General features: G+C 41.1%; 1 protein-coding gene across 2 annotated transcripts in view; it reads left to right on the plus strand.

Moving 5' to 3' along the window:
* ANK3 (ankyrin 3) overlaps window positions 1–27857 on the plus strand; it is a 375046-nt gene that overhangs the window by 213740 nt on the left and 133449 nt on the right. For both annotated transcript variants that reach the window (XM_064464766.1, XM_064464771.1), the window contains 6 exons: window positions 11709–11810; window positions 12283–12381; window positions 12767–12865; window positions 17829–17927; window positions 21673–21858; window positions 23651–23749. In XM_064464766.1, coding sequence (XP_064320836.1) covers window positions 11709–11810; window positions 12283–12381; window positions 12767–12865; window positions 17829–17927; window positions 21673–21858; window positions 23651–23749 — 684 coding nt within the window. The remainder of the gene's footprint in view (window positions 1–11708; window positions 11811–12282; window positions 12382–12766; window positions 12866–17828; window positions 17928–21672; window positions 21859–23650; window positions 23750–27857) is intronic.

Below are 27857 nucleotides of genomic sequence, written 5' to 3' on the forward strand. Positions count from 1 at the left end.
GACCCCTCGTAGTACAGAACTTGTTGCAGTCCTGTTAGATTCTGTGTGAAACAGTTTGGAGAGTAGAACAAACTGAAAATCTTGCTGCCATCGAGCCGTGGTGTTGGCAATGTGCTGGTCTGCAGCGCGCTCTGCCCCTCAGTGTTGCAACAGAATGGTATTTACTCGTGCTTGACAAGGTGTTTTTAGAAGTTGCATAGAAACTGGTCTTCCTGTTAGTATATACGTTGTTTATTGAAGGTGTAGGAGCTATTTGAAATGGAGTGGAGCAATGGAGAAGGGGTACAGTAGGGATCTGTTTTGTAATTTTTTTCTTGCTGCTGCTGTTTATGGTAAATTCTGATTTTCACTCCGTACATATCCAAGTCTCCTGCAGGGTGTAAGGCAGAAACAAACTCTGCTTCACTGTATGTTTATCCTGCAGACTTGCTATTCAGAAGTGATATTTTAATTAACATTGCGTAGTAATGGCTTATTCCATCATCAAATGCTAGAAGTGGTTACTCTATGGGGCTGGTAGGCAGATTGGTGGCCACAACTTCCTGTTGTGGTCTTCACTTCAATGGTTAAACTAAAAACTAACTCTACATCTGCATTTATTAAAATAGTAAAGTCTTTTAGCCTAGCTTGAAAAACATTAATTCATTAGTGAAATATCATTATTTTCTTCAATTAAACAATGATGTGTTTTCCAAACATATTTTATTCTGATGCTGGGAAACAGTGGTGATTTTCAGATGAAAATAGATTATGAAGTCTGTTTAAGGTGAAGTAGAATGTTCAAATGGTTTTATTTTCGTCAAAAAACAATAAGTCTCTCCCGTGATGTTCAGATCATCAGGGCTCTTCTACAGAATTCCAACTTTTGAGTGCACCGTGGCTTTGAAAGCCAGAAACATACTTGTTCAGTTCTGCAACTGCACAGTAATTGTGTGAAAATGGCACCATCTAATCTGCAGTGATTTATCCTTATATTTGGTAATTTCTTCTCCCTTTAAGAATAAAACTGAGTTATGTAGTGTTTTCTTTCCCCCTCTCTTCATCTCAAAGACCCCATACAGCTAAGACTGTACTCACTGTTACTGTTTTCATCCTGTTTGTAACTCTAAATCCTGATCCTGGCCTTGCCCCCATGGTGGTTTAGACTCCTCCTCCTGTTTCAAAACAGAATTGTGTATTTAAAGTCAGTACTTGAGGCTAGTTTTAAAATCCTGATAACAACTGTAGGGATCTGGTTTGTAGTTTTTGCTCACAGGTTTTGGTGCTTGGGCTGGGAAAAGCAATTTTCCTACTGGAATCTGAGCAAATCCTCACATCAGGAATATGTGGAGTGAGGGAAAAAACACTTTGTAAACTAATTCATATTTGCTGCATACACCATTGAATATATTTCATCTAGACAGCATCAACAAATGCTGTCATAGAACTTTCTGTTTCATTCCATTTCCTTGCCATTTCACAAATTCATAACAGTGAAAGTCAGTGTTTAATCACGGAGGAGGAGGAAGGCAGCTCTGGGAAATGTGGAGGCTGGTCCAGCCCCACTGCTCTGTGCAGGCCACACACTGCTGTTGCCCACATCGTATGGCGTCATATCCAGGAGAAAGAAGACAAGTTTTCCTCAATGTTTCTAGCAGTAACAAGCAGCAGTGTGCGTAACACCTGCTCTGGTTTGCTCTGCCTTGCCTTTGTGGTTTGTAGTAATGCAGTGAATTACAGAATGGATCTGGAGTTACCGGGTCATATCCATGGCAGCAGAATTAAATGGCAAAAAAGATACGGCAGGTTATTGTCAGCAGGGAGATTCGGCTCCTGTGGAAGAGCATGACCAAGCCAACGCAGCCCAGAGCATTTGCTGATGGCATTCTCCAGTAGGTTCTCACACAGCTCCAGATCATGCTTAAATTGTGTCCTGGCAGGTTGCTCAGCTCCTGCATTTGAGACCTGTTAACTCTCCTGTGTGCAATTGCCCTCGTGAGTTTGGGAAGTGCTAGCTAGGTTTTCTTCCTCCTGAACAACCAAAACTACCTCAGCCAGCCCCTGGCTCTAGGGAGGTATTTGAACCATTTGGTTTATTGGTTGCATTGATTCTTTCTCATTGTACCAGGGCATATATATTTCACAGCATTTCCACAAAGCGGTGTCAGGACAGATTGTTCTGTAAATATTACAAGCTCTCCTAAGGTAAACTGTGATTGCAAAGCTCATGTGGTGCCTCTAACCAGCCCTGCACAACTGACTGGTACCAGGTTTATGGCTACATTGCAAATCTTGCCCCAGGAGTCCTCTTCATACCTGGAAGCTCTTTAGATAATTTCCACTGACCGTTCAGATTCTGTATCTGGTATGTGAGCTACGTGGGCTTTTCCAGCCAGAGACTCTTTTCAACAAGGTATTCAGGTGTGTAAATTGGAAGATGTTCTTTGCTTCTGACAGAGGTCATAATCCCTGCTAAGAAACTTATACTTTGGCATTTATAAACTGATAAAGGTTTGTCATTCCTATGAGAATCCTGAACAATGTGTCAAAAAATTGAAAACTATAGGAGGTATCTTTAAAACTAGCCATTCAAATGCCTCTTAAGCCTACAAAAGTGTAAACTTTAATTATGTCTGGGATTTGCAGTACTTGCAGTGTAAATTGGTGTGCTCCTGCATATATTTTTGCTACCTTAGAAATGGCTTGACTTGTTTACCTCAAGCAATCTTTCAATTTAATGATGTTCAAACTTCTAGGGCAATTTTTTTTTTTTTATTTTTGAATGAGAGATGCATTCAAAAGCAGGCATAAAGTGGAAAGGCAAAAAGATAGCAGGAAACTTCTGACTGCACTGTGCTGAGAGCTCTTAATAGGCTGTCTAGCTATAGAAGAGATTATGTAGCTCATCTCTAGTTCCTATAGCTTGTTTACTATGGTATTTTTAGGGAACGTTTATGTCCGTTATGCTTCCATTGACGTGCAGTTTGCTTCACTTTATTACCAGTACCTTCCACTTCACCACATCTGATTGAAGCATATTTACATAATATTTTTGTAGTGAGCTTGTTCTGAGTGAACAAAATCTTTCTCCCTAAAATCAGCACTACTATCTGAGTTAGGGTTACACTATTTTTTTTCTCCATCTGAAATTTTAGACAAATATGCTTTAAAAAAATGTTTTGAAGAGGATTGCTGAAATTTTTTCCTCTCCTTTCTGTATCCTGATCCGAAAATCAGATGCACACAGAGAATAGGAGGTGGACCAACTGACATAATTCATGCAGTGATCTGAAGAATGTGACTTTGGCATGAAAATGGCTTTAAATTTGAGCCGGAGATGTGCTGACATTACCTCCACGCTCATTGGGTAGCCAGTTTCTGAGGGAAAAATAGCAGGGAGGAGATCAATGGCATCTCATCTAACTTGACATATAAGAGAGTTGTGATCTTCAGGTGAATATAAACATAAGAAGAAACCCTCGAAGCACATCCAGCGCTTCTCTAGCTCTTTGTGACTGTGGTAGCAGTTATGAAAGCCAGTAATTTATTTTTCACTTGTAAGTCTATGATAAGAAAACTTTAGAGAGTGAGAGATGAGTCATTAGAGGCTCAGGAGTTTCTTCCCAGCATTTGAAATAAACTTCTAGAAGTTGAGGCTGTCATCCTGGAGGGTGAATCTTGTATTTTAGATGCTCAAACCTTTTGCCATCAACTGTATTGGATCCTTTCCATTGATTATACATGTGAGCTGCTCACAAAGGGGCCGGTTCTTTGCCTGATTACACACTTGTAATGCAGTACAGTGATTCACTGGTGAAACCAGTGCCTTTCATCTTGAACAGAGTGTGTCCCAGTTTACTTTGTCATTCAAGTTTGTCTTTTCACACAGCACAGTCCAATAGCTGAAAAGTCAGTATTAAAGGAATCTTATTTTCCTGTTCAAAGAAAATAACTCTTGTCATTTGTTGTTCATGCATACTTAGAAATATTGTGTGTGTCATGCAGAAGTACATTGATTTTGTAGTCCTGGAATATTAGGATGTTGCTTTTGGTGTTACTAATTTAAGACATTAATACTAGGAATTGTTTTCATAAATTCTTTAGTTGAAGCTGACACATCCAACTTGGGTTTCAAAATCTCAAAATCTCATGTGTGCAAACTGGCAAAGAGTATCGGAAGTTGTGCAGACCCTCGCCTCCTGCCTGAACGTTGTTCCTGTGGGGCGGGTTTGATCTCAGCTCAGGTGTTCTCTGTTGGCTTGTCAGATGTTCATTTTGTTAGAATTGCAGTTAAATCATTCTGTATTCGTTGAATATCTGTGGTGACAAATAATACGAAGATGACAACTTTAGGGGCATTTTCAACTTAGATGTTATGTTCAATATGTTATGCATGTTACATGTGGATGTCAGGCAAGGGTTTCCCATCTAGCTCTGTATGTGGCCTTTGTGCCTCGGAAATCATAACCCCCTTTGCTCTTTGTAGAAAATCAAAAGAAGAGCAGCTATTTTTCATTTCTGTCTTGTGCCTGAACTTTCTTAGGAAGCAGCCATTCAGGCATTTAAAGACACCCAGGGCTGGGTTAGTTGCATTGTAAGTCACAGGGCTGCCTAGATTTATAGTCTGCTGAAGAAGTCTGCGTGCATAAAGTCGAAGCGACTTACACAGTAAGAAAGCTGCATCATAGCTTCACTGGAGATGTTTGTTTATCATTGCAAGCAAACAACTCGCTCTAGACTTTTTGATGCTGTTAAAGGCAGTGATAAACACCTCTTGTACTGGAAGCTGTGAAATATTCTTGTACGTACCAGCCTACATCTCAGGCTCTGGGTCCTTTTCAACCATTTTGCACTCCAGTACAGGTGGGTGGTTCATTTTCGGTGGTAACAGGGAGCACAGATTCAGCATTTTGTCAAGACAGACTCTAACAGGCAGAGTGGTGCAAGTGATCTTAAAAATGGTGTATACTAGACCTGCACGTCGGAGACTTACCTCGTCTTGTGGGCTAGCAAGGAGAGAGGCTTATTTGTTTGCTTGGACGTTTTCCTGGTTTGGTCAAGGATTTCTAGAAAGAAGGAGCTGAATCTAAAATGTGCTTTGCACTCTGTTTTGAATGGCTTAAATGTGTGATTTTCAGGAAATATTTTGTTTCCTCTACAAGCATGTTAAAGTTGACTACTGTACATGGATAGAACCTCAGTTGTTGCAAATATCGTTGATTATAGATTCACATGCAAATTTTTCAGAAATATGAGGTATTTTAGTCTCCACTGGTGTCACCAAGAAGAAGGGTTTCATGCAGCCTGAAACCAGTGTAGTTTTTAACTTGTGGAAAACACGTTGTAGTTGTATAGTTGGAATAGGGCCAGTTATGGGGACATTCCAAACAGTATAATATTTTTTATTACTTTATCATGCACAATACTATAATATGATCAAAGCTGATAATTAAGTTGCATGATAGGGCAAACAATTAGAGGGATTTTTTTGGTTTTCAACCAATAATGAAAGCATTTCTCATTCTGCAATCAGATTCAAAATAGCTGGCCTTCCCTAGCCGAAAGATGTTTCCTTTGAATTGCAAGGCAGTAGGGATGGAGCTTTTCCTGTTGCCCTGTGGTTGTGTTTAGGGCTGTGATCCCAAAAGCATCTCTCTGAAGGATAATTAACAGCAGAACTGCAGATAGCAGCTGGCCCTAGGCTGTCACATTCTTATCAGAAGAGAACACGTATGGTAGTATGGTATGTAAAGCACGAGTACAGCCGTAGCTGTTTGCACAAAGATCATCTTCTCATCCAGTGCAACCAGCCCTCTTTCTAATAAAGACGATACAAGTGAAATTTTTTAATAACAAATAATTAAAGATTTAATTATGAGGTAGGAGGGAGATACAAAGGATACAGCTGCTTGGAGGATGGATGAAGAGACTCCCCAAGAAAATGATATGGCTGGTTTATTTCACATGGTTCAGACATGGCTGTTAACTGGCCAATATAGTTTATTTGAAATAAAATTTCTTCCCTTGCCAAGTGAATGTAACATATTTGCTTGGAGAAAAATTCTAAATTACCTTAGGAGCAAACTCTAAGAAATGCCAAAGACCTCCAATTTCCAGGGCTGTACTTAGTGCCTGTCAGAGTGAAACCTTACTGCAAATATAATGCCATCAGTTGCAGTAAGCCCACCCTTATCAAAATAAGCAAAAATGTTATCATCTCTTTCCTCAGATCATCTCATGCTGCTGCAAGACTAGTTTTGTTGAGCACATTTCCAAATGGAAGTAACGTAAGTTCATCCCTTAAAATGAGGTCATTGCCTCCCCCCACAACAAATGTTAGGCATGGTTAGCATCTTTTTGTTGGGACTCAAGCCAGAACGCATCCTGCTCCTGCACAATGGGAACCTGCTGGGGGTTTCCCTTCACAACAGCTACTGTTAAAGATGGAGTGAAAAACAAAACCCTGCTCCCAATGTGAAAAAAAGACTGGATTTTTAATCTGAAAAAGAAGCCGCTGTAAGCAGAACACAAAGGAGAGAGAGATGAGCATAATAAAAATACCATCAGTATGAGAGGGGGCCCGTGCACATTGAAAACAGTGGCTTTGCACTTTTGAGGGTTCACTAAATAGTACATATTCTCCGTTTTCTGAGAGGACCCTCTCTAGTCCCATGGAAAAGCCAGGCCAGACCCTGGGGTGACATCAGTGCAAATTTCCTAATAGTTTTTGTCTTTACTCATGCTAAATAGTCTCTTACTTCCTGGGAGCACTTGCGGGAAAAGATAGTGAATATGTATTTGCTAGCGTGAGTCAGCATCAGCATTTTCTGTTTTAAAATGGAGGCTTAAGGTAATATCTAAGTGACATAGGAGTTTGTCTTTCCTGTAATAGAAATGTTTTAAACTCCTGTAGCTTTTCCTCAAAATGGGGAAATGGTTCTCAGATCTTACCCCTGCTCGTCACAGGTTTTGTGACCATCATGTGGAGGATCTTGGGGTAAAGCAGGTTGGGAAACAGAGTAGTGCTGCTAGGATGGTTTATCCAGCCTCAGCCCTTTCCAGAGACGTCTCTGGGATGAAGCCTGTTGAAATGATCTCCAGACTGGAAAACCTGTTGTGGGCTGCAGGCAGCCCGCAGTCTGCAAGCTCATCAGCCTGCTTTACAGTAGAGAATTGAATTTTTATAGCCTATGACATTAAAGGGGAATACACAAATTTAAAAGAAATATACATTGCATAAAACCTGCATTCATTAACCAGTCATCTGCATTTAAGCATTTTTTAAAACTAGAAATAGGTCCTTTTTCTTCCAAGGAAGTATGGGGGGAGGGGGGAGGATTCATGCCATCTGTGAAGAAAAAGCTTAATATTATGCACACATCAGTACTGGTAGGTTCATAAATCCACTCTTTATGAAATATTGTCTCAATAGCCATTCCAGAACTAAACACTGTGCCCAGGGTCTGAGGACTGTCTCTCCAAGAATTAAAACACTTGTAGGAATCTTGATTTTTAATCTGAGTCTGGATATAGAGATTGAAAAGGTAGCGTCCCAGGGGGTGCAGCAGGGGAAGGCTTCGGGGACACAGCCTCACAACGGGAATCCTGTGCAAACGTGCCGGAGGGGCTGCAATCTTTGTGGCTGACTGCAAGAACATCTGAGCTTCAGGGTGTGTTGGTGTGTGTCCCATGCTGCTTGTTCTCTTGATGATTGTCAAGACGGTGGAGAATCAAAAGCCAATTTTTGTCTTCATTTCATGTTAGGATTGATTACCCCCAAAAAAGGGGCGGGGTAGGGACCTGAATAGATTGCTTGCAGAGAGGCAGAATGACCCTCTCAGGAATATTGAGATTTAAATAATTAGGATTGGAGAAAATTTTTATTAGGTCCATTAAGGGAATGTCCTGTAGACATACTGTCTGTGTGGGGTTTGCTTTTTGGATGCCAGCTAGTGTGAAAGGTGGAAGGGTGTGTATCAAGAATAGTTACCCACAGAGGGAGCACTTACCTGCGCTGGTGTCCTGAGAGATGGCTGGAAACCTAAAATCCTTTTCCCCTACTGTGTTTTTTTTTTAATGCATTTAATATAACAGGTCCTTGATCGGTCTGTGACATGGTCTTCCAGGCATGATGGAAATCCAGATAAACAAACATTAACATTATTGTTATGCTTGTTTCATCTTTTAAATCGGTGATTTGAGCCTAGACTCTGATGCGCTCCTCTCTATGCAATACAGAGGCAATTACAGGCTCTATCAAGGACTAAAAGGGACTTTGTTTTAAACAAAATAGTGCCAACTGCAAATTACATTTTTATACTCTATTATGGTATTTTAAAAATTGAATTTAGGCTTAAAATAGAAATATGAAGTTGAGAAAATTTAGGTTCAGAAATGTGAAAATGTTGATGGTTTTGATCACTTTTTACTGACCCCTGCACTTAGCATTTGTAAAAGTTGGATAGTGTTCATAGGTTATTCTGAGTTTTGGAAGTGGAATGTCTTAAAAACAAGGGTATTCAAGGCATTCGGCAAGGTAGAAGCAGCTTGTAAGGCCATTCTCTATCTGAGCAGGTCTGAAGTAATGCCTTAGTTATAGGGAAAGTGGAAGCTGGCAATACTACTGGAATTGCTTTTGGTTTCCAAAGATGTTGGCTCTTCTTTCTGTCTAATGGTATGGCTTGTTTCTGCTTATGGCAGAGACCCTAACGGATGGAGAGAATCCCAGAAGCCCTGCTGAACTTTTTGCACGATTGTACAACCTCAGTCTGTTATCCCTCTGTGCAAATCTCAAAACTTCTGTGCATGGTGGCCCAGAAAGGGTGAGTTAACCAACCTGAGGTGAGCTGACCCAGTCTCAGGGCTTGGAAGCTTTAGCCAAGGTCAGAGAAAAAGCTTTTCCCGTTTCTCAGTGCACAGGGCTGTGTTACACCCTGGCTGCTAAGGCAGCTCGTGCAGTTTCACATGCTAGGTCTCATCATATTCAAGTAACTGGAAACCAGTAAGGTGGAAACTGGAAGTGCCAAGTCAGATCAGCTGAAGTGTGGGAGAGCTTGTGTTATCCCCGGCGTGCTGTTAAATGGCAGCTTCTCCGGGTGCTTCTTAGTCGTCACTGTGCTGCCTGCGTGTGTCGGCGCTGCTTTTTCTGCGCAGTGCCCCTCGTGCTGGGAGCCTGTCCCTGTCTGAGCCGCACAAGTCCAGGCTGACGGGTGAGCAGGGCGTTGTGCCCAGCACCCCACCAGCCCCACCGCTCGGGTGCCAGCCTGACTGCCGGTGTCAGTGAGCTTTCTGGACAGTTTGAGCAAAAGGAGAGAGTCTTGAGTGGTGACTGGCAACACAGGGCACGCTGTTTGCTTGAGGGATTTCAGGAATAGATTCGTGCATCACTTAGCAGCACCTGAGCTGGCTTGATTTGAAACATTTTTATATGTCCCCAGGCGGGAAGTGTGACCTAACCTTTGCTCTTCCTCCTGTTAGCGAGCAAGTGCTTCTAAGACAAGTCCTTAAAAGACACAGGCATTGCTCTCCCTCTACAGTGAAACAGCAGTTGGCTATTATTGTGAATATCAGCTATTTATCACTCCTGCCTCCCCTTCCCCCCTCCCCCCCCCTTTTTTTTTTTTGAGCAAATAGTAAGGTTTAAATGTTTCTGAGTATGAGCTGTGTTTCTTGTCTGGTGTGTATTAATGTGACTGGTGGGAACTGATTTTCCATAGCTGGCTTCCCTTCCCCACCCAGAAGCAGCTGTAAACAGCTGATGTTAATTATCATCCACCTGCTGACTGTGCCAAACAGACATGCCATTACACTGTGACAAAAAGGGCTCCCGGTCTATTAAGTCCTCCCTCATACCTTTGGTAATGCTGATAAAATGCTGACCTGTTTTTTACCCCAGTGGCTGCTGCTGCTAAGCGCTTAGAAAATGACCCGTCTCCTGTAATAATCTGCATTGCACAGCTCAGATGATTTTTCCAAATGAAAGTGTTTAACTGTACCTCTCAAGGCAGCTATTCTTCACCGTAGTCTTTACAGTTCTGACCACGTAGTTTGTGGCAGCACCTTGTTTTTGATAGAACCTAATTAAACATTGGTCTTTGGGGGCTGTTTTGTTGGAAGCACATCACAGAAGTTGCTTTGTAATGATCAGCGTGGTGTGCTTGGCAAATAACGATTAAGAGCGGGGAAGGTTGTAAGCTGGTAACTTACCACTGCAAGGCGGAATGCCATGTGTGCCAAACTCAGTAGAAAATGAAGAGTCCATAAGTAATGGTTCTCTCCTTGGAAAAGAGAGCTTGTTGTATTGAAAGTACTAGTAAAATAGTCTTGTAGCTCATACTGGTACAAAGAAGAAAGCAGACTTCATAGCCACTTACCATTTTGCTGTCATTATGCCCAAGATTGCTTCATCCTGTGCATGAAGGCGACTTCGGATGGGCTTGAAGCAGTGTTTATACAGAACATCCAGTTTGCATTGCTAGGAGAGAGGAGAAGTCTATAGCAACCCCAGAAAATGGGGAGTGGAAAAAAAAAAATTATTTGAGCACTGGATAAATAGCTGAGCTTTGGTGCCAGGGTGTTTGATATTTATCTCACCAGTTACTGCCTTTAATTTTTTCTCTAAAGGCAATTGTACTCTTTTAGAACCTTAAAGGATCATAAAGCACTTAAAGTTGTACTGATGTAGGCCTGTGATGAAATGGTACTGAGGGGGGGGGAAAAAAAGACAATTCCTTTTATACTACGGGACAAGAGTGCACAAAAAAAGAGAGTGTTGACTGCCCAAGATGCCAGGGGAAGCTGTGGCACAGAAGATAAAATCAAAGATTATACTATTTGTCCCTCTTGAAAGCTAACCCAGTTCATTCCACTTGCTCCAAGGCAGGATCAGCATTATCTAAACCGTCCTTGGTGGATATTTGCATAACTTGTTAAAACCCTCCGGGGATGGGAATTACTTTCAGTGGTCTCTTTCATGACTTAACCATCCTTTCTGCCATCCTTACATCTGAGCTGAAGTATCATAAAGCAAATTTGCACAGCTATCTTTAAAGCAAGATCTGAAAAAAAATAAATGCAATTTAGATAATGGCACTGTACCTAGGGATTTCTGGCTATTTCACTGAATGTGGACAGATACTGTAAATAAAATGTGCCATAAAATGAGGGAGGATGGAAAACATAAAACAAAATATAACCAGACATTAGATTTTAAAATGCCTTAATTTGTAGAACCATGTTTTTCACTCAGGTAGTCCAGTCCTTCAGTGTTGAGTATTTTGGATTTTTTTAAATCTGTCACGTGAGATCTCGCAGTGCCGGGCTGGTCTGTTCAGCTTGGACATCAAAGGGTGGTGAGGCACTTTTGGAAAGAGCAGAGTGGCTTCCGTGGAGTCCTGTGCTGAGCCTCACCATGTTTGTCTTCCATGCTGGGTACCAGGTGCATTCCTGGCCCTACTAGCCTTGCACGTTAGACAGTGCTGCATAATGCACGTTTATGCGTGAAGCTGACTCTTGGGCTGCCTGTCAGGTGGGCAGTGCTGCTTATACCAGGAGTCTGCGTAAGCAAGGAGGGCAGGATGTGACCCATATTTGGTAAGGCAGTTTGGCATCCTTTCCTGTCTAGTTAAATGCGTATACAATATGTTGTATCATTAGTGACTTCTTTGCCAAGGGAATAAATTTTAAACTGTGCTGTTATTTCTAATGGATTTTTTCCTTTTTTCTTGTAGTCTGACACAAATGCAAGTTACCTGAGAGCGGCTCGAGCTGGCAACTTGGAAAAGGCTCTTGACTACTTAAAAAGTGGAGTGGACATCAACATTTCAAATCAGGTTGAAGAATGTTTTGATCAAATTTGCTGAATAAATAACTTTCTCACTATTTCTCAAATCTGTCTTTATATTTGTACTTCATGTCAATAACAACTTGTATGTTTTTTCATGAGCCATGTTTACATATTTATCCAATTAAAACTTTTGGTTTTGCCCCTTACCAAGAGGTCATTTCAATTCCACGTGGAGAATGTTGTACTATTTAATGTTATATTTAATTCCATTTGTATTAGATCAGATCATGGGACAGCACACAGAACTTGAGACCTCAGAGCTAGTATATCCTGACTTAATTCATACTCTTTCCTTATAATCTAGTTCTTGTAAAGTTTACATAAGAATAGTTTTTGGAAGCAGTCCTCTCACTGGGATCTAATAAGTTGTCTCCTGAGATGTTGTTTGCTATGCTGGAAGACATTTGCCAGTCTTTTCCATTGCTTTTCTTTTTTTTTCCTTTTTTTTTTTTAATCAGAATGGGTTGAATGCTCTCCACCTTGCTTCCAAAGAAGGGCATGTAGAAGTTGTCTCTGAACTGATACAGCGAGGTGCCAGTGTGGATGCAGCGACAAAGGTTAGTCAGGCCTATCTAATTGTTCTCTTGCTCACACCGATGGCATGGGCACAAGGTGTCGGCCAACTGATTGCAGACATTACTCCAGCAGCAACTGCCCATTTCCCTCTGGTGGAGTGGTGTCAGTAATTGTTTAACAGAAACTTTTCAGATTATACTAAATGTCACAGGCTACTAGGGATGAGATTTATTGAACAAATTGTAGATTCCTGTCTTCGTTTCTGTCCGTGTCTTCTAGAATAACTTACCCATTAGAAGTATTCAGTAAGAGTATTTTATTGCCATAAATACTGTATTTTAAAGTGGAACATGTTCTTGGTAGTATCATCATGTATTTAACCTCAAGCTTTGTACTCCTTTCAAATATCCCTGTCTCTCATTTCAGAAAGGAAACACAGCATTGCACATAGCATCCCTTGCTGGACAAGCAGAAGTAGTCAAAGTGTTGGTTACAAATCGGGCCAATGTCAATGCACAGTCTCAGGTAAAGTCATATTTCTCCATTTGGTACTATCAAAAACTTTGCTGACGTTAAAATAGTTCTGCCCTTATAAGCTATAATATTAGTATGTTTGGTAGATCCCATTGTATTAACGCTGACTCTTGGAAACAGGGTTTGATGGAGTCAGTAAGATGAATGTAATCCTGCTAACACAAAAAACCCGTTCTTTTTGGCGGTTCCACACATGTAGGTAGCAGGTGCATGGACAAAGTTTAAACACACAGTTACCATTTTATTACCGAAGCAGGCATTTTAGTGAGTGTAGTGCTGGATTCATTCCCGCCTTGTAACTCAACATACAATTAAAACTTCAAATGTTTCCAGCTCTACCCCTCATCAGGTGGTCGGAGCGTGCCAAAAAGCATCCTGGACATATCAAGTCTTGTCTTCGCCCTTAGGCATGACAGTGCAGTGAAATCCCAGGTTGTGTTCAGGTCTCTTCCCACGCGGGATGTCAACCATCAGCTGGGATTAACTCCAAGTTGCCCACCTCATTCACCATCAGAGAAAGCATAGAAATAATATCTCTGTTTTAAGTTGTCCAGAAGTCGCACACCCCTGGAGATGAAGAAAGTGGAGTCACATCCAGGGGTGCTGGCAGGACACTGGAAGTGGTTGTGTAACAGGCAGCACAGAAAGCATTTACCCTTCAGCCTTACATCTGCCCTCCAGAGTCCTGTGAGCTTCTAATTGTTACGGAGTCGGACGAAATACTGATAGAACAGGAGAGTGGGAGAGAACTTGTTCAAATGAAAGGGATGCTGCTTCACATAATTCAATGTCTCACCTTAATCGAGCTCATCCCCTTTCCTTGTACAAGGAGGTACTGCGAGCATATGCATAGCTTTTCAGTTTGGTTAAGCCCTTTGAATGAATATTTAGGTCAATTATAGAAATTTTGAAATAAGGGAAAACGGTGCTGGTGTTAAAAGCAAAGTAGCAAAATTAAATAGAAGAAAACTCTGGCTGAGAAACTGCATACACCGCAGACTGTCGAAAGCTGGGTGCCTGTGCTACAAGAGGTGTCCCTGCGTGCCTGCCCCAGTCCTGTTCTCCCTGCTCAGGCAGTGTCAGAGAAAGGGGATCAGATTAAGAGATGGTCTTCTCACCTGGCCCAGTATTGTCATTCTGCTGTATTATAAAGATATGGGCATGATAGAAAATGTTTGTTTAAAAGGGAAATTTAAATAATGTACATTTTAAAGAAACATTATTTTTTAAAAATGCTCTCTCAAGTAATATGACCAAAACATTTAGTAGAATCGATTTCAAGAATGTTATTTATCTGTGACCTATATTTCATGTTTCCTGCACCTGGACAAAGAAAATAGGCTACTTGGTTCTCCTTCCTTACTCTTTTGTATTAGATTGATGCAGCAATATTTGGTTCCAGGCACAATATAATTTGAATTTAAAGAGAACAACAACAACAAAAAGTAGTTTTAAGTAAAATGTTCTATAACTGTGAAAAAGTAAAACAAAACAGAAACCTTTCTAGTGGTTTTCCTGTTAAAGAAATTAAGACGACTTTGAAAGGATCTTTTCTGCTTGTGTTTGAGCACTTGTGCATTCAGCCCTGAAACTAAAAATAATCTGAGATTGTAAACATCTTATATAACTGCATTGTCCATATGCCCTAAGGTTTTGCCATGTTGCCCTTACTTTGCTAACATGTGAGAATTAAAGATTTATCATCGCCTACCCCAGCCCCTTGTGTCTAAGCAAAGACATCAACAGCACGCATGTGTATGTCGGCCGTTGCACACCAAGACCTGGCAGTGATATAGCCCAAGCCTTTTGGGCAGGTCCCTGGAGCTCCCTGTTGCCAAACTGCCCCTGGACCAGCTTTGTCTGTGGTACTGAGCATCGCTTGAGCCTTCTTAAAGCTTAGAATAAAGTTCTGCTGAATTTGGCATACCCACACAGAAACCACCCAAAGACTTTTTTGTTTTGTTTCTCTTTTTTATGCTGACCCTGTTTTCTGTGAGTTTGGCTTTATCTCCTCTTCCCTTGAAGGTAACAGCTCTACCCTGCTGACAGTGCCAGCGTTAGGAATGCAAGGCCGCCTTTAACCAAATCTTCCTGTCTAAAAAAAAAAAGTAGCTTTTTACTGAGTCTGAATTTTTTACCTCTTCTAAGGGTGTTTTATTGCTGTTGAAGACCAAATTCTTTCCTTAGGCTTGTGGCTCTCTGGCGATTTCAGCTCCTTTTTAAAGAGAGAAGAAAAAGCAAAATATGGGGGGTGGGGGGAAAGATGTTGACTACCCTACAATAATTTAACGTATAAGAAAAGGTTCTGCTCTGCCTCCAAATGCTAATAATACTTGGTTCTGAGAATTTTTGCCTATTAATTATTTTCTGAAACTAATAATTATAAAGTGTTTCCTGCTTCCTTTCTAAATGCAAATGTTTGAAACTGAAAAAAAAAAAAAATCTTTGTTTCCAGCCAAGTTAGTAAATAGATATTGAGTATGCCATGAAATGATAGGGAAAAATGCCAGACTCTGCTGTTCACTATAATAATAACCCGTAATGTGACATATTAGATACCTTAGCAAATGTTTTCTGCCTGCCTTGTTTTTCACGAAGCAGAATTCTAGCTGTATGGTAACTAAACCGTTAGGCCTTGGTTCTGGAGAGTGCATTCACACATTGCTAACTTCAGGCTTTGGCTCCGGTGGGACTTCAGCGCCTGCTTTATGCTTGTAGTGAGTCTTTCCTGAATAGAGACCAAATTATCAAAATACTCGAACAACAGACCTTGCAGCCTGTGGAAGCCTTGTAAACATGTGGTTTCACAGCTGCTTAGTGTCTTGTTGATAGTAAAGTTCCTCTTGGATCAAACATCCAGTTCATGCCATTTCCCCTCCAACTGTCCCTTCTTCTGGCCTCCTGTTTGTCTCTGCTGCCAGAGAAGCCTGCATGCTCTGCCTCGGGTCACCTGCGCTCTCCTGCGTGCTCGGTGTTGGACATGTGCCATGCAACTCTGCTCCGTTGCTGCGACAGTCAGATGTCTCTCAGGTTTTTTTGCCGTGGCTACTATAACTCAGCTGAAATTCACTGCTATAGGTCTTAGGCTACGGTTTCACTTCATCTCCCCAGAGCCCAGAATGTTAATCTTTTTTCTTTGATGCAAATATGTGGCCAAACTCAGCTCATTTCTGTTTGGCTCTGTTGGTTTCCTGCAAAATCTAGGTCAGTGTCCTTTGTAACTGTTTTAGCCAAATTGCTGAGCTGCTCCCCCTGCACCTTCCACCCTGTCGAAATGCCTGCCCTGGCCACACTGCAGGTGTGAGCGTGCTGATACTCTCAGCCAAACCCGGGCGTATGGAAGCGCTTCCTTAACTTTTCTGTTATTTAAGCCAGATGAAATCTCTCTTTTGTTTTACCTGTTATTTTCAACTAGCCCTTACCTCCTATTTTATTTTGTATTTGCTTTCTTCCTTGTCCCCCCCGCGCTCTGGAGTAATCACCAGAAGTGATCTGTGATAGAGCAAGAGGTCTGGGGGACCTGAGCAGGGAGCAGGTGAAGAGGGAAGCTGCTGCCCCCATTGCAGCCCATTCTATGTGAAGTTTACTTAAGAGAAGTCAGAGGTTCACAGAAATCCCTGTGGTGTGAGATCTGGAAGGTAGTGGGAAGAGAGATGGGGCCCTAACAGCCCACTGAAACCTCCATGACCTCCTGGCCAAAACGTTTAATGGCATCACCACCCATGCTGGTACCTTAAGGGAAGGGATCAGGCGAAATCTAGCAGTGATATGTCTGACAAAAAGTAATGCTGGAGTATGATAGATAAAAAGATATATCATGATAGATCAGAGGAGAAAGGGATTGCTGTTCTTATTGCTGATGCTGCTTTGGTTGCTTCAGCAGTATCAAATTGCTCAGTCAGTAGTAGACGGATGTTTTAAGTTATTGCTATAAAATATATTTACCGCTAGTTCACGATCCTTTGGACTGAGGGGCGTGCAGTACTATATGAAAGCCAAGCAATTTCAGGTGCAAATCAGCAACTTCTATAAATTCCTTTAGAGGTATCTTGAACCCAAGACAGGTTTCATCACTTCCTTTTGCTGTTTTGGTTTTGTGAGTGACGTCAAAGCTGTGAATTTCAGAAATGCATAGAACAATAGGGAAAAATGTATTTTCTTAATTAGTACCCAAAAATTCAATTCCTGAAATGCTGTGACTTGAATACCATAAAGGCAAAGACAAAAGCATTGCCTGTAAGACGAAAGCACTAGCCAAAGAACGAGTTAAGTGCTGAAGCTTCTAAGACTTATATTGCATTGATTGAAATCATGTGCTCAAGCATAATTTGAGAAATGCTCTAATGTGATTGGAAACAGTGAATAACCCATCTCAAACAACTGAGAACCAGCGATCCGGAGATCTCCTGGTGCCTGAAATATGAAGTAGCGCAGTGTCCACATGCAGGCTATGCTCAGAAGGCAGCTCTTTGAGGAGACAGAAGGCATAAGTATTTGGCGCAAGTGAAAGAGAGGTCAAAACTAATGGAAAGAAGAGAAAAAAATGGAAAGTATTCTGAAGTGCCATCGCCCTTGCTTTGCTGCAGACTTGTATTATATTTCCTGTCCCATTTTGTGTTTCCATTGCTGTGGCTGCATTTGTCAGGAATCATAACTCATCTCTACCGAGTGGTCTGTCCAGATTGGTTTTTAGTTTGGCTTCACAACAGATGTAAAAGCAAGTATTCTCGCTTAGCTGTGGGAATTGTATCTGCTCAGCTGAAAGATTCCACTGTGTCCTTTTAGATAATATTACCCTTCTCCTATCTTCATTTGAATCGGGGGAGATCGTGCCATTAACTGGTGTGTGAGCACGCAGTTTATGGGGTTTCCTCCTCGCCTACCCAAGTTTGGCAGATCTGTGCTATGTATGAAATGTTTGTGGAGCATTAACACTCTTGTTTTGCTATTTCAGAATGGTTTCACTCCACTGTATATGGCAGCACAAGAAAACCACCTGGAGGTTGTTAAGTTTCTTCTTGACAATGGTGCCAGTCAAAGCCTTGCCACAGAGGTAAAAGTTTGAATTTCACACTTTATGAACAAAATAAAATGTGCTTCAGCAGTGATTCTTGCCAGCTTATATCAAACCAGTCCTTTTAAATACAAAATTAAAAATCAATAAAAAGTTCTCTCCACGAAGTGTGCTAATGATTACTGAGTTATTGGCTTTTCAGCAATTTGAACCATCTCTTGCCATTTCTGAAATAAAAAATGACTTTAGCTAGAAACAGTTCTAAAAATAGATGTGTTCTTAGTCATAACTGCTAATCTTTCAGGTGAAGTGCTCAAAAAGGGAAGCTGTGTGCATAATATAAAGGTTCTCTGTGCTTTCATTAAAAATACTGAGTAATGCGGAGGGCAACCATAAAGCGAGAATAGGTGTTTACCCACGCTTTGGAGCCAGCCCTGGGATATCAGGGAAAACCCAAGGTTACTTAGTGCTTAGAGTATTTTCTGAGCTGCACCTTTTGCAGTGTTGATACCCTCTCTGTAGCACCCAGTTATCTCATCTGGTCTTGCAGTGATAATTTGAAGCTGAAAGAAAGATGCAGGGCCCATCGTCAAAGGTGTTCTGTGATCTTTCTAGAAGAACACTTTTAATTCCATGCTTTAAAAAGTAATTCTAACTCAAATAAGGCAACCTGGAAGGAAAAAGAATAGCAGACATATTAATAGTTTTGAATGTACTGCATTGAGATATGTTTTAATCTGATGAATTGTCTTAATTCCAAGACTGCTTTAATCCCAAGGCTGCAAATAATGCTTACTTGAAAAAGTCCTAATCTTTGCAAAATAGGAAATGCAAAATTACTTTACTGCATCACTGTACCTTATAGTATCACTGTATAATGAAGTATGTATGGAATCTTTTCCTTCTGTTCTGAAGTCAGCACTGTAAAAAATGAACCACTAATGGATCAAAACTATGTTTTCAAAATCACTAAAAATTAGTTATAACTAGAGGTGTGTATCAGAAACTGCTTTCTGGAAATGCTTAAAGCAATTTAAAAAGCCAAGAAATACCAAAATGAAATATTTTAAATCTGGAAAATTATTTGAAAAATTGTAGTTTTCAGAACACTGATTTCTATTTCTTTGTAAAAACTTGGAAACAAACAATTCACGGGACCCCCAGAGATGTACAATGTCAGGCTTCTGAAAATATTCTTGCCACTCTATGATTTTCTGACAACAGAAATTGTTAAAATTGTGTGTGGGTACTTGGTTCTTTTTATTTGGTATTGTTTTTCCCTTGGGCATTGTATGTCAGTTTAGGTTGAGGTTTTCTCCAACTCAGCTTGATGATAAGGTGCAGTCTAATTTTATCCATGGAGAATTCCTTTGAAGATACCAGACTAAAAACAGTGTTGCATTTATTGCCTTACTTGTTTGTGATAGTTGCTTATGGGAGCCTTTTTTATTTTCTCTTGGCCCAAGTTTTCATATAAATCGAATTTGTCTTTATCTTTGTAAGTGCAAAAGCCTTTGTTATTAAATGATTGCTGCTTAGCTAAATATTCATTAAAAATAAAACTCTTAAAAAGGTGTTTTAATTTAAGTGAAAAAATAGTGTCAACTGTTTACTTAAATTGTTTCTAGTTTTTTGGGGTTTTGTTTTGTTTGTTCTGGAGTGGGCTTTGCCTTATGTTTTAAAGTGCAGTTGCTAATTATAGTACTGACATCACGACACTTCCTTGCAGTTGCTTTTTGTGGGTAGGCACCTTCAGAGGGCATGCGGTGGAAGTGCGTACTTGTCGGTGCTCATATTCTTGGTTGCAGTTTGCTTGGCTGCGGTACAGTGATCTCTGCACATGCTGAAAGGGTGGGCAACTCCCATCAGAGTTGGGAAGCTGGGGGTTTAGGGGATGGCAGCTGTTCTGGCCTTGAAATGAAGTGCTCCCTCCCATTTGTCCGCTCTCTTTTCCTGAAGGAAAGGAGAACATGTGTTCCTGGGATATTTTTTTATATCATTGTTACCAGCATTTTTAGCAGAAGAGAAAGCCCAATGAGAAAAGACACGGTAGGTAGCGAAACCACTTTTCTTTGAGAAGCGGCTGACTGTGCCGCTGCTTTCAGCTGTATAAATAGACCAGAAAGCGAATGTCTCCAGGACACTAAGCCGCGAGCTGTCGCACTCAAGGTTTCTTCAGGCAGGAGCCTCCATTTCTGCAGGTACAGCATAGCTATATTGCCAGAGCCCTCTTGTGGGGATGCTCACCGAGCTTTTTTGGCCTTCAGAGCCGCAGAGCATTTTTCACACCCTGTGCTGCTCTCTGCCCGCAGTCTGAGCCTGCGCGGTTGTTTTGCCCCAGGAACCGCTCGCGGCCTGGGACCACAGCCCAGAGCTCTGCCCTGCTGCTGGAGGACAGTGAGGCAAAGGAGAAGGCTGTGGTTCAGCGAGTTTAAAAAAATCATGAAGAAAAGAAACCTTGTTAAGACCCAAGGAATTTCAGTGGTTTTTCTTCCCCTTCACCCCCCACCCCAAATGTTGAAAAAATGCTCTTTTTCAGAGCTCCTCCTGTTTCTCTTCCTAAATTGAGGCGGTTTTTGTTTGGTAAGCCGTAAGGGGAAATTCCTTTTTGAAAACATTACTTTTGGTTCCAAAAGTTAAAAAGTTAACGCTTGAACTCTTCACTTTTGACATAGTGTGAAAATCTATGTTCTGGGTGTCATCGCTGCACTTTTATTTCACGTTTATACAGTTTCACCATAACAGAAGCAGTTGAAAAGTGAAAGAAGGTGTTTACCTACTAAATTGTAATGAAGTTTTGTAATATAAGCTTTGGATATATTGATCGAGAGTCAAAAGTAATAAGTAAACCCCAAGTAGAGTAATTTGCATTTGTGATTTATGGGTATTATCTTGGGCAAAGCTGAATGCGCTCCTGGGTTGGAATGCCACCTAAATGTTTGGGAAGGAGCAGAATCTAAATGAAAACTCTTTCATTCTTTAGTTTTCTAAGAATCCATAAAAATACGATTATAAAAACCTCTCAGATGGTACTTTTCATGTGTTTGAGGAATCCACTTTAAAACCCGTTAAAGAAAAATCTTCTATTTTCAGGTTTCTTATTCTGCACTACTTTGGCTATTTGCTAGTCTGAAAGGAAATAATTTGTTTGTAAGAGGATTGTCTGTCACATCTATTTAAATTTTCATAAATGGAAGCTGTAGTAAAAGAATTAGTTTATTGTGAGAATGTGATATACCTATTCAAATATTAGATTTTAAATCCACACATAACCATACATCGGGGATAGAGTTGAAGTGTTGGGTTGGGTTTCTTTTGTTTGTGGTTTTTCTTTTCTCCTTAAAGTGTAGATTATAACCTGTAGCTGTGGGGGGAATGGGTATAATATGCTATGGAGACATCATTAACAATTGTAATTTTAGTATTTCAGCTTTTTATACCTTTTTATGTAATTATACACCTTTTTATACACGTATTTATGTAACTGTTAATTTGTGAGTAATTTCTCACTTTTTTTTCTCAAGTCTCAGTCATTTTTGTTTGCTTGTGTCTTAAAATTTTATGTTTGTCTGGAGTGCCAGGAAGGGTTTTGAGCTTTTGGGACCTAGTTCACCAACACTTGACTCCAATTTCAGTGTCATTGCAGGGTACTTTTAATTTGCACCACGTAACATTTTACGTTTGAACTCGAGCTGGTACTCTTACGCTGAGATCGCTTCCCTTCCCCTTTCTGTGCCCTGGAAAGCTTGGAACGTGTGTTGAGGGTCCCCATTGTATGTTGCAGGATGGTTTCACGCCTTTGGCAGTAGCTTTGCAGCAAGGTCACGACCAGGTGGTTTCACTGCTGCTTGAAAATGATACGAAGGGAAAAGTCCGTCTGCCTGCCCTTCACATCGCTGCCCGCAAGGATGATACGAAGGCAGCGGCTCTGCTCCTGCAGAACGACCACAATGCTGATGTGGAGTCAAAGGTCAGTGGTGAAAAGGAAAAAGGTTTGATGCTGTTGACTGCTGTCACACGTGTTACATCCAGCGATGATCTCCCTTAGTGTGAGGTACTTCGCTGCAGAGTTACACATAACTTTCTCCTAGAGTGTGTGGTTAAGAATAACGTTCCATTTGCTTTCTTTGCCTCTTTCTCCCCCGTTCCCTTTTTGTTTAAATCAGGGTTAATTTCTCCTCTACAAACTTTGCAAATGGAAAATAATAAGCAGAATATTATTAGAATTATTCTCTTGGGAATGAAAGCCACTCCTGCAGTGGTGTTCTCTAGGTATTGTACAATTAAGTCATTTGATTAGTTGTTTGTGCAATTGCTACTTTAAGAACTTGGTTAAACATGTAACAATTAACATTCAAAATACTCGATCATTCAGCTTCCATTCAGTCAAGCTTCCTTGTGTGCCGATTGTGCTGTCATCTGAGCTGCCATGCCACGTAGCAATCATGAAGCTTCTTGCATCCATATCACCGGTGGTGAACTAACCGTTCATTTTTTCCCCCTCTTTGCTTCCAAATGTGTTAACCTAGATGATGGTGAATAGAACAACAGAGGTATATATAAATATATATATGCATCATCACTCCTCCATGACTTAGTGCTGCTGCATCATTTCTTCCTCCTCCTTTTTGCATCGCCTTTTATAGGATAGATACCTGCTTTAGATGAAATGAAGTAGCATGTGCTAGAGGAGACTGTAGTTTAGATACCAGGGCTTTCTGCAGCTGAAACTAGGGTTTAAAAGTAAGAGTAAGCATTCTTGAGACCTAACTGCTGTCATAAAAGAGCCTTATTATGTAAGATGGAGTTTTCAGGGATTCTCATGGAACATATGTTTGTCAGATGTGTTAAGAGCTGCAGACAACCCTGTCATGTTGTGCATCCAGGTCTGATTTTAGGCTTCTGCATGACACTTACCTTGATGGTGTCAGCAAATAGAATGATCTGAGAGTGGTTTTATACTGCAAAATTCCCAGAGCAAGGCAGTGGAAGCTAGCATGGCTTGCTAACAACTTAGAAATGCATCTAGTTCCCATAAGGTTTCATACTTTGCAGGACTGATGGAATTGCTGCATGTTTTAGCATTCTTTTAAAAGGAAGTAAAACTACTTAAATATGAAAATAAGTTGCTGAAGTAATTTTATCAGTAAGGCATCTTCTAATTAGAGTGGTAACTCATGGTGTCTGAACATAACCCAGTGTGATTGCCCACAGTGGGAGACTGATCTTTATGGTACTAACCCTTGGAAAAAAAAATCCATATTAATAATTTAAAATTGTCTTTGATGTTGTTTTCATTTGCATCTACTTTGAATTTATAAAAAACAGCAAGTATCATTAAATGACTTGTATATGAACTTCTGCAAAGAATCTCTAAGAGATTTAGCTTGCAAGACTGACATAATACAACTAGATATTTGTAGTTAGAAATTCATTTCTTATAAAAGACAGATCACTGCTTTAATACACAAATGTTTTGCTGTTGTTTATCTGGAATAACTGAAATTTTTATCCTACTTCTGGTCTTCTAGAATATTTATGTTAATTTTTTTCCCTCCTGCATAGCAATATGATTTTTATTTAGACTCACTGAGAGTCTATAAATAAACGTCAGTGAGTGAAAAGTAGTACAGAATTGGAATGGTGACTTGCAGCAGACGCTTATTACTAGCTTTTGTCAGTGATGTGATACAAATTTTGGAGTACCAATGTGATACAAAAAAATAAGTATCTGTTGGTTTTGTTATGTTTTGTTTTTCCAGAGTGGGTTCACTCCCCTCCACATAGCTGCTCACTATGGAAATATCAACGTAGCTACATTGCTGTTAAATCGGGGTGCTGCTGTGGACTTCACTGCAAGGGTAAGTGTGAAATCTTAGTTATGCTTAGTTTGCTTAATCATCACTGTGAAACAGATTTCCCACAAAGGTGTGGAAAGGTACATTGCTCTTGCCAGCCAAGGGGCCTGGCCTGACCGCCAGGTTCTGTTACCCTGTGGTGTTAGAGGGGGTTTCCCGGGGCTGCTGAGCTGAATCTGAGCTCTAGTCCTCACCTTTGGAAACTTCCGTTTTAATCAGAAAGAGCTGCTATTTCCAGAGTTCATGTTGCAAAAAGGTAGGCTGGGAATTCAGTAGGGTGAATGCTTCTGCCTGTAGCTTTAACATATGGCAGGAATGCTGCCCCTGTTGAATTGTCCTCAATATGCCGTTGTTCCTGGTGAACGCGAAGTGCAGGTGTTCCGCTGAATAAAGCAGCTGTGCCTTCACTGCATACGTGAGAGCCAGATGATACGTGAAGGAGATCTGAGAAACTGGAAAGGTAGAAAATGAAATGAGTTACAGAAATGGAGGGGAGTTGATAACGGGACCTGTACGGCAGAAGCCACAGCAGTGGGGGAATTAACCCTCCTGACCCAGTAAGTTGTGCACCAAAGTCACGACACAGCCCAGGGAGTGTCAGAGTAGTTCCTCACATGCATGAAAACGGGTCAGGAGCCAGGAGGGAAATGTTACGGGCTTTCCAGTGTCCCCTTGTTTTGCTCTGGACTGGGTGGGGAGCAGCTGACTGGTGCCTTCGGCTGCGCCGCCTTGCTGGGGGAGCGGGTCCGTCCTCCCACCGGCAGCTGGACTGCTCTGTGAGCCCGGGGCCAGCAGGGCCTCGTCTCACCGCCCAGGCCAAGGGCCGGGTCTCTCAGAAGACCAAAGAGGAATGTTAGAGTGGAGGAGTGTGGTCAGGGTAGGGAGGACGTGGGAACAACAAAGTGTACGCAGGAGAAGCGTAAAGGACAGAAAATGACCGAGGGAAGTTACATGTAGTTGGAAGAGCAGGAAAATAAAGAAATGTATATGGACAGGCAGGGATACAGTGATATGAAGGGCAAGGAAAGAGATTGTGTCAGGCATGAGACCAGAGACAAAAGGCAGGCAAATGCAGAGGTAACACAATTTAATGAGCCAGGATGGAGGGCTAGAGAATGGTAGGGTAGAGAGGATGTGGGCAGAAAGCTGAGTAGGTGCCATGGGAGTATGCAAGGCTGTAAGAAGGGAAAAGCAGGGAGAGTGATTAGGGACAGACAGATAAATAGAAAAAAGGCTAACATTCAAAATATGTTAGTATTGGAAATGCTGGAGCTAGAACTTCCTACTGAAGTTCTTAAAGATTTGTTTGCTCATTAGTTTCTGCAGTAATGGCATGGGCTGTACGATTAAGAGGATGCCTACGGGATTTCTGCTGACACACAGCCAGGAATGGTTGTTAGTGCAGAAAGAGTGCAACAGAACATGGAAACATGTTGAAACTCTCCGTGGAAAACAGCCCAAACCCTTGGCTAAAGAATACACATACTTCTCCTGTTTGTTTCTCAAAAAATCTACCAACCAAGAAGGAGGAGGACCTGTCACTGTTAGTTGTTCACTGGAAGGTGTGTCATATGGTTTTAAAAAAAAAAAAACAACCACCAAAACAAAACCAGAGTCCCCCAAAGCAAATATGATTTCAGATTATTCCAAGGTATTTCTGATATAGACAAAAACAACTCCCCAACAAACCAACCAAAGAAACAAACAAATAAAAAAAATCACAACCCCAAAACCCCACCAAACAAACAACAAAAAAACCACAAACCCACCAAAACAAACCAAACTCAGGCTGTGCAAGAATTTGGCTTACCAAACCTTACCAAAACAAAGCCAGGGAGGAGACGTGGTAGTGGTCCCAAGGACAATAGGGAGAGAAACTCAAGGGAGCAAGAGGCATTCAGACTGAAGGCAAATGCTGATGTAAGAGTAAACAGGTATAAACTGGCATGAATAAAAGTTGTCAAGAAATTTAGATTTTAAAGAAATTTAGAAATGAAGTAATAATAGTGAATATTATTTAATTAATAATATTTAATAATGTTAACTATAAGTAATTAGATTCTGGGGCAACCTTTCAATTAAAGTAGAAAGAGTAAAAAAACATAAGGTGTATTCAAGACGATATTTACGAGGGGAATTTTGTGGCATGGATAATTCAGCAGCTCATTTTTTAAGATTTTGATCGTGTGTTGTGTTTATTACTTTTACAAGGGCAAAAGTACTGTACTACTGCTTAGGGCATTTGCCACCTAGCAAAAAGCAAATTGTAGCATTTTCGTTTACTTTAGATAGTTTGTGTGTCTGAAAACTTGAATGCTTCTGTAGTTAAGGAAAATATTTACATGCAGCAAAGTGTTTATGATAAGCATTGCAAACCCATGGAAATAATAAAATGATATTGTGTTTGTTTAGCCTAGAAAGTAGTATTTCACTTATAGGACTTCTCACTTTTAAACACAGCGCCCCCCCCCGCCCCCCCCCCCCAAAAAAAAAAAAACCCCACACAAAAACCCCCCACAAACCAACACCAAAAAAACCCTGAACAGTTGTTTTTTAGGGATTGTCTTTGAATCATCAGGGGAGTTGGTGGAGGGTGTGAGAAAGTGGGAATAGAAATTTCAAACAAAGCCAGACTCAGAATGTTTCCTTAAACTGTAAGTAGGAGTACAGGTGAGAAGTGTTGGTGCTGGTCACTATTCATTTAACATAGCATCATTCGGTGATTTATTATTGAAGATAAATCCCCAAAGCTAAAAGACGCTGATATAAGACATGATTCAGCAGCTACTAATGCTGGTGAGAAGAGTACTAGCAGATATTGGGTCAAGCTGGTTGCTGAGTATCAAAGGTAAGGACCAACTCTCATATATCCCCCACAAATGATGTTTTCCAAATCACATTAATCACTAACTGTATTTCATGTTATTGGCGAGAGAGGGGTCCCAGGTTAGATCCACGTGAAGTTCACAAGCTAAGAGGTAGATTTGGGGGTTAAAGGTTTCTGGGAAGCTTCTGTGTGCTTTGCTTTCACTAATGACATTGACCTCTTATCCCCAAGTCCTTAAACTGACCAAATTAGAGCATTCAGGCATTTCAAATGGTCATAAGCTTTGGCATTCAGTATTTGATAGGCTCTAATCCCTGGAGCAAGGACGACGAATGGGGTCTTGGGTCAACTCTTCCCCCAGAGGGTGGTGTAGCACTGGAACAGGCTCCCCAGGGAGGCAGTCATGGCGCCAAGTGTGACAATATTAAAGAAGCATTTGGACAACACCTTCAGACAATTTTGGGCTGTCCTGTGCAGGGACAGGAGTTGGACTCAATGATCCTTGCGGGTCCCTTCCAACTCAGGACACTCTGTGATGACTCTTTCCTGCTCAGAAACAAGGTTAGGGATTAGCAATGCTACCACAATAGCAATTACCAGCATTTAGTACCAGTACCACTAAATACCATCTGCCTATGCTTGTTTTATTGTTAAAACTTAGGCTTCAGCAGCTCTATTCTGGATTAGGGACACCGATGGAGAGCACATCCAAGGTAATAAGGCCATCCTCCCCTCCTCTTCAAGATCTGGAACTTGCAGGTTCTCCCTCCATTGGTTGCCATCATCAGAGAGAGGCAGGCCGCTCCGATAGCTGGGAAAGTGCAGATGCAATGACATCAGCCCGAAAGAGCAGTGGGCTGATGCTGTGACTCAGAGCACTGAGCGGCTTGCTTGTGCTTGCGACAGCTGGGTGGGGGCATCCGCAGAGCACTTCTCTACTGTATGGTGGTTGCAAATCTAGATAAAGTAACTGTGACAGAAGGAATCGTAGCATAAATAACAGTGATATGGAGTTGAATTTTGTTCTTTAGTGCTTATCAGACTGTGGGTAATGAAAGCACTTCACAGAAAGATGAGTTAGATTCTGGTAGAGCAGTGAATTTGTAGCCAAACAGAGCACCAGTATAAACTGAGATTTAAGTACAATTATCGGCACCAAGTAGCAGAGCCCTTGCTTGATCCTCGATTACCCAAATGCAAAACAGGTAGAGGTGCTACTAGAACAGGTACTAAAAATGACCCACAGGTACAGCCTGCTCACTGCCACCTCATTGCCTCTTGTTT

This window comes from Phalacrocorax carbo, chromosome 13, assembly GCF_963921805.1.
Source record: "Phalacrocorax carbo chromosome 13, bPhaCar2.1, whole genome shotgun sequence".
Classification (NCBI taxonomy): domain Eukaryota; kingdom Metazoa; phylum Chordata; class Aves; order Suliformes; family Phalacrocoracidae; genus Phalacrocorax; species Phalacrocorax carbo.